Raw genomic sequence first — 7911 nt, 5'->3', positions numbered from 1 at the left:
GCATCAGATGGCGATATCGCTTTTTTATAGCAGAAACAAAAACTGCTGCAGAAAAGTTAGGTGCCATGCAAAATGTAATGTGTAATTGCATTACTCGTAACAAATGTATTGGAGTAAAAAGTAAATTTACTTAGCCTACAAGTAGAGAGTAAAAGTTGCAAATATATTTGATACTCAGTACAACTACAAAGTAGCCAAAAAGGTACTACAGTAACTAATTACATTTACTCAAATACTTTACACCTCTGAAGAAAACTGAGAATTAGTCGGATTAGTCAAATGATGTGCAATGAACTGACAATGAAAAAATGAATTTGTATTAATGCATATGCTGTTTTAAAGACCCTGTTCAGATGTTCAGTTTTAGAAACTGTCAAGCCCACTGTCAGCCTGGGGTGCGTTTCCTGTACAACGACGTAACTCGCTGCTTCACTACCATAGTACGATGCATCGTTGAACAAATCAGCTAGCTTGTCACGACTGTTTCCCGAAACCGCATTGTTGCAAACCTGATGTTCAGCCACGTTGGTGAATGATGTCACGCAGGTGGTGGAGTAATAACTTCTTTAAATCAGTTTTTATTATTTTGATTAAATCGTCAAAGGAGAAGTGATAAGCAGCATCACATAACACAGTTAAGGAGGTTGCTGTATTCTGTCTCAGACTGCTGTAACGTCTTTGTTTGATGTCACATCCGAGGGCAGCAAATTCTGTAGCTGTTGACTCTTCAGATGGTTTTCACAAACAGTTCACATTTGTGAAGAGAGGTTCAAGGTGACAAATGTTTACTCCCATGGTGAAGAGAGTAAAACCTCACCTGTTTGGACAAACGCAAGAGCACCTGTGAGAGTGAACATTTACTTCACCAACCTCACACTGGAACTAGTACATGCTCAACATCACGTTACTTTGGCCAGGGGTGTCATGCATTTATTTTTGACGGGGCACTTGTGAAAGTCATGCTAAGATATGACCAACGGTAAACCCAAATACTAGTGGTACAGTTTCTGTGTAGCATTCTAAGGGGACATGGGTTCAAACTCTGCAATAATACATTATTTGCTTTGTATTAAACAAAACATTTGACATCCAATGAGGAATTGATCCAAGGGGGTCAAAGTTTGCCTGACCCTACTAGCCCCTGGTGGTAGATGCTGTAACTACACCTTGAAGAGGACAGAAACGATAATCTGTATGTATGCATGCATGCATGTGTGTGTGAGTATATATATATATATATATATTTTTTTTTTTTTTTTTTTTTTTTTTTTTTTTCTATACGTTTTGACTTGGTTTGTGCCAAACTTGGTAGTATTACCAGGGATTTTAAAGGTTTGGTTGTATAGGTGATTTTGTTTTGGAACCTTCAGAAAACTTTAACTCGATTTTTCTCAAAATTGACTTTGCTGACTCTATCGGCTTCAAACGTGTAGCTTAGTCATATTTTCTGATTTCTCATTTTGCTATAGCACTGGTCACATAGGCCCTATATGTATGTTTTGTTAGAACCAAATTTTTTGGTAGGTCTGTTAAAAGCCTGAAATTGACTTAAATTTTCCCTACTACCTTTAAGGGATAGTTGACCCAAAAATTAAAATTCTGAAAAATCATTTACTCCCCCAAAAGTTGTTTTAACCTGTATGAGCTTGTTCTGTTGAACACAAAAGAAGATAATTTGAAGGATGTTGGTAACCAAACAGATTCTGATCCCCTTTTACTTCCATAGCAATTGTTCGGTTACGCACATTCTTCAAAATATCTTCTTTTGAGTGTTTGGTAGATTAGGAGATCATATAAATATCATAATAAAGTAAGCTTGTTTCACTCATTTTGGGATTGATGTCAAAGATCAAAGTTTGGTGTTGTATCACATGCTAATTCTACATGAATGAAAATCATAGGATAAGATCTAGATAATAAAATGTGCAACTGAGACCATAAAAAAGAAATCATGTATACAATTATATAATTATCTTGCTATAATAATATATAATATTATTTTCAGACAGAACATTAATCCCTCAACATCATTGAAGTAGCAAAAACAAGACAGAATATATGTAAATATTACCACAAGATTAAAATTAGAAGAATTTTTTTTTTTATTTTATGTTTTTGCACATGAATAAGGTTATGATTATCATACAAAATAATCTTTACAGCTTTTATCAGCAATGTTCTAAGGCATTTCTGCATAGAGGATCTTCCTGAGATACTCGTATAGATAGTCTGAGTGAATCATAATAAAACGTTTTTCAAAAATAAACCAAAGAATCATTTGCAGATTAAACTCTTCCTGAAGCTCAAATGGTGTTTCAAAATTTGTATGCATTATAGCATTGGCTATTACTGTTATTAAAGGCAGAATGCTGAAAATGAGAAGTGAAACAATGTAACAATGAATCAAAATAAAGTAATGTTTACACTGAATAACATTCCGTGCATTTGTGTTATAATACAGGCAATAACTCAGGTTACTTAATCTCTGAATGATGATAAATATGTGTCTAAGACATTCACAGCTTATAAGAAATATTTTTTATGGCAGCTCATAAAAAAGTTTAAAACATGTGATTGGATACCAAATAATATACAAATATTCTGTTCCCGCATTATATATATCACAAAAATTCAGGCATGAGCCAATGGAGATAAACATTTTTTGTTTTAGAAAAATTTTAATCAAAGAAACTTTATGATGTAAAATAAATAAGAAGCATCTAAACTTAAAATAAAATCAGAGTTTTAAGTCAAAACAAAACAAAACAATGCGCTGATAATGCAGTGAAATTATTGAGTATTTTACATGACATTCTACCTCCAATTTTAGTTACCATGACATGAGTTAATTCATTCCCCAACATAATATGAACAGCTGGACTGTAATAAATTTGCTCTGTCTCTGCAATGAAGGCTGCGGTGTAACTCACTGTATTCAGTTGTGCTTTCTCCCTTATGTTAAATATAAACTAATGCTATGTAACGTATTACGGTTTACTGTATATAGCCTATATGTAGCCTATAACAATACATATCAGCGCACTACTGCAGCTACAGTGTTTTGCGTTGTAACCAGTAGATGGCAGCATTCACACTGATAGTAAACTCTCTCGGGCATGTTCCTTAGGTGTATTTTGATCTCCAGTAGGTGGCAGTGTTTTCTTCTTGTCTATTATGGTCGGATCTGAGGAAATGTGGGGATAGAGGAGAGAGAGAATAACATCGTTCATCATTTTACCTAAATTGTAATATCATTAGGTCTACGTGTTTCGACTTCACTTATAAAATGTGTTAAATATGGCTGCCTATTCCATTTACATAACATTTTATTCTTTTGTCAGTTACTGACTTATTTGAAACACATCCCATGTGTCCACAAGTGTACGTTAGCTATACTATATTCGATTTAGACCTTCCCGAGCCTATTTTTAGGCGGATAAATCATATGTAATATTTTTTTTTACGTTTGGAAAATATATTTGGTTTACCGTTTAACGCTGATTCACGTGTGGTGACGTCACATGCTCTGACCGCGCAACGTAACACTGGAGTCAACGGCAGCTCACATGGCGCGCTTTTATTCAAAGGTTTCCTAGCAACGAAAGATGACCAGAGCAGAGGACACAAAAGGAGCCACAACCTGTCTGACAGGAGCTCTGTGGAGGATCTCCCAGGCAACAAAGCTCGGTCAGGTAAGAGTGATTTATATACTCTACAAACAGGGAAAACTAAAACTGAGGTAAAGTATATGAATAGAGGTTAAAAAAAGATATTGCTGGCAATATAACAATGTGCTTTGTTTATTTTGACACCGGACAGAATTAAAAATGTTTTGTTTTTTTGTAATGGGAGTAGGCTACTATGACTTTACTGTACATGCACAATAATATTCAAGTATTAATCAATGATTTCTATTAAGTGTGTCACGTACTGCATGCATTATCCTGACTACCATAACTAGATTAAGCCACCGCATATGACTGTATTAATCAGGAATTTGTACACACACACACACACACACACACACAGGTTTGTTTTGCTATCTTAGTGAGGACATTCCATAGGCGTAACGTAATGGTTTTTATACTGTACAAACTGTACATTTTACCCCTACCCCTAAACCTACCCATAACAGAAAACATTCTGCATTTTTACATTTTTAATAAAACATTGTTTAGTATGTTTTTAAAGATGAGGACTCATGAAATGTCCTCATATTTCATGTTTACGTCGTAATACCAGTGTAATACCCATGTCATTATACAAATTTGTGTCCTCATAAATCACAAAAATGCACACACACACACACACACACACATACATACATGTACGTTATATTGAATACACAAACATTTGCTGCTCAAGAAACTATTATTATTATCAATGTTAAAAACTTGTGTAAAATTTTTTTCAAGTTTCTTTGATGAATAGAAAGTTCAAAAGAACAGCACTTATCTGAAATAGACAGCTTTTGCAACACTATACACTACTGTTCAAAAGTTTGGCGTCAGTGAGATTTTTGTTTTTGGAAAGAAATTAAAGAAATTAATAATTTTATTCAGCAAGGATACATTATATTGATCAAAAGTGACAGTAAAGATTTATAATGTTACAAAATATTGCTATTGTAATGATGCTGAAAATTCAGGAATGAATTATATTTTAAAATATATTCAAACAGAAAACAGTTATTTTAAATTGTAAAAATATTTCACAATAATACGTGAGCAGAAGAGACTTCTTTTAAAAACATTAAAAAATCTTTCCAATCTAAAACCTTTGAATAGTAGTAGTAGTATATATATATATATATATATATATATATATATATCATAGCTTGTATTTGTAAGAGCAGTTAAGAAGCTGTTTACATTATTGTCCAAAAATTACTATCCATTGATTGGAGAATTAAATGAGATTTCCCCTATTCCCCAGAATTCAGAGAATTGTCTGATTTCTTGGAGGTACTGGGATCTTCTCTATGGCTGAAAAGGAATGTGGTTTTGCTCCCCTGGTGTTCCGACTGCATGGAGGAGCTCCGCAGGTGGTACGTGAAGTGCTGCTGGAGCGTGGATGGGAGGAGTATGATGAAGAGGAGCAGGAGGAAGGAGACTGGAACCTCTACTGGAGAACCTCTGGCTTCCGAACCTCCGACTACAAAAACATCCTGCCCTGGCAGAGACTGAACCACCATCCCAAAATGACCCACATTACACGCAAGGACTATCTAGCACGGCATTTGAGAAGAATGAAGAGCGCTTTCGGTGCAGCCCTCTATGACTTCAGCCCTGCTGCTTTCATACTGCCAAACGAATACACAAAGTTTCTAGGGGTGTATACTAAGAATCGAACCAATGACAGAGGGAAGTCTTGCTACTGGATTTGTAAGCCAGTTGACCTGTCGAGAGGAAGAGGTATATTTCTGTTTAAAGATATCAAAGACTTGGTCTACGACTCTTCGGTAATCATACAGAGGTACATCAGCAACCCGCTTCTCATTTCAGGCTACAAGTTTGACCTGCGCATTTACGTTTGCGTAAAGAGCTTCTGTCCTCTTGTGATTTACATGCACCAGGAAGGCCTAGTGCGTTTTGCTACGGAAAAGTACACCCTTGCTTCTTTAGACAACCTGTACTCTCACCTGACAAACACCAGCATCAATAAGTTCGGATTGTGCTACGCCATGGACAAAGAGCGAGTTGGCCGAGGATGCAAGTGGACCTTGAGCAAATTCCGCTGCTTTCTTCACAAACAAGATGTTAACGAATTTCTCTTTTGGCACAGGATCAGCAATGTCGTCACGTTGACTCTGCTCACAGCCGTTCCTTGCATTCCCTCTAACCCCAACTGTCTGGAACTGTTGGGGTTTGACATCCTCATCGACGCCAGCTTCAAACCATGGCTTCTAGAGGTCAACCACAGTCCAGCACTTTCATTAGACTGCCCTGCTGACGAAACTGTCAAGAAAGGGTTGATCAACGATATAATTGACCTGATGCATTACAGGATGACTGATAGTTTCAGACAGAAGGGATACCTCAAAAACAGATATACAAGATCAGGTAGCCGGTATTTACAGCCAAAAATCCATCAAGAGTTTTTGCTGCCCAAAACTTTGCATGATACTCCATCAGGCAAGAGAAGCTGGAATCAGTCTATCTCAACCTCTTCAAGTTCTCAAGACACTGTGTTGTGTTCTGTAAATGACTATGCTAGAAATAACACCAGGTGCGCTTCTTGCCTCATTCACCCCAATTCAAAATCCAGAACGTCCAGTGGACATGAAAAGGCTCCTCAGAAGTTTGAGGAAATTAACGTTGAAATGGAATCTGATGACCTAAAACTCACAAAGCTTAACAGTGTGAGGCAATCGCACAAAAATACACCATCTTCCATATGCAAGTTACCTTCTCTTCACATGCATAAACCCAAGCCCTCAACCATCCCATGGAACCGCAGGACTCAGGACAGAGACGTCCCTCCTTGTCGTGTTGGAGACTTCATATTGACCTTTCCCTTTAATGAGGCTACGTGGAAAGCCTCTCTGGACCAAGTGGATGTTAAGGTTGTTGTGAATGAGGTCCGTAAACTCACGAACAGACTGGCATCTTCCTTTGACGAAAAAAAGAGGACAAAGGCGGACAGCAGTCAGGGTTGTAATGCTGTCAGGGACAAATTTGAGTTTCTGCTTTGGGGGCCAAAAGATCCACCTCTTCTCAGCGAATGCTCCTCTTCAAATTCAGAAATTAAGTAAAATGGTTTAAGTAGGCCTGAGTTTTTTTCTAAATGTCTTACAACACAAAAGGAGGGAAGTGGGGAAAGTGTGTATGTATATATATATATATATATATATATATATATATATAATAGACTTTTGAACAGTAGTGTATATTTTATGTATACATTTTCACACATGAAACACATCCTCAGATTGAATGTTTAGGCTTAATTTGTGATATCGGATGGATTACATGTAAACACAGTCAAACACACTGATACATATTTTTACATATTTTAAAGCTCTCAAAATTTTTAAACACATAACATCAGTGAAATCTAAGTTAGCTTAAAACCCTTTCTATATTCTTCATGTCCCAAACAGAACAACATTGTGACCAAATCGGAAACTTCTGAGTGAGTGATATCTGATTAAAATGATATATTTTTATATAATAATGTATGGCTTCTTGTAAATAAAATGAGCCCTTTCATGCATAGAGGTCACTACAGTGGACAGCTATTCAAAAAGTCATTTTCTTGCATATGCATGGGTTTTGATGGCATAGTTGCACATCAACCACTACAGTGTAATCTAGTGCATCATCCTTTACACCACAACTATGGCAAGCCATTGTATGTGGATTTTTTTTTCTCCAAACAAAAGATGGCCGACGGCCAGTCGGAAATGCCAAGTTGCTCTGAAATATCCATCCATTCCTTCTATCCTGGGAGACTCTTGTAGGCAAAAAAAAGTAACATCAAGTAACATCTAAGGAGTCATATGATTGTTAACTTTTCCAAGTATTGATTTTAGATTGGGAGGAAATTCTGATTAATAATCTGTACGCTAAACTGAACATCATGCATCACTAGCTATATTTCAGCTACAATTCATACTATTACTATGACTGTAGTTCTTGAAAATACTTGTCTGCAGTAACTTTTTTGACTGCAAATAAATGTATTTGTGTTATTAGAATGTAATATGCATTTACATCAAAAAAGTAATGTGATTATGTAATGTACGTTACTTGTAATGCATACCTTTTTACATCAAAAAAGTAATCTGTTTACTTAATGCACGTTACTTGTAATGCGTTAATTATACTCGTTACATCAAAACGTAATCTGATTACATAATGCATTTTACTTGTAATGCATTACTCCCCACCACTGCTCATTTCAGATGAG

General features: G+C 36.1%; 1 protein-coding gene across 1 annotated transcript; it reads left to right on the top strand.

The window, feature by feature from the left end:
* Nucleotides 1–2982: 2982 nt before the first annotated feature.
* On the top strand, nucleotides 2983–6768 carry ttll2 (tubulin tyrosine ligase-like family, member 2). The gene is made up of 2 exons (XM_051876084.1): nucleotides 2983–3692; nucleotides 4936–6768. The coding sequence occupies exon 2, from the start codon at nucleotides 4982–4984 to the stop codon at nucleotides 6752–6754; it is 1773 nt and encodes a 590-aa protein (XP_051732044.1). The 5' UTR covers nucleotides 2983–3692; nucleotides 4936–4981; the 3' UTR covers nucleotides 6755–6768.
* Nucleotides 6769–7911: the final 1143 nt, after the last annotated feature.

Source organism: Ctenopharyngodon idella, chromosome 20 (assembly GCF_019924925.1).
Source record: "Ctenopharyngodon idella isolate HZGC_01 chromosome 20, HZGC01, whole genome shotgun sequence".
NCBI lineage: Eukaryota > Metazoa > Chordata > Actinopteri > Cypriniformes > Xenocyprididae > Ctenopharyngodon > Ctenopharyngodon idella.
The sequence above is the reverse complement of the archived record's forward strand: the minus strand, read 5'-3'. Positions and strand labels throughout refer to the sequence as shown.

Bases quoted from the DNA above. Each gene is read 5' to 3' on its own strand.
- ttll2 (XM_051876084.1), top strand. From the start codon at position 4,982: ATGGCTGAAAAGGAATGTGGTTTTGCTCCCCTGGTGTTCCGACTGCAT.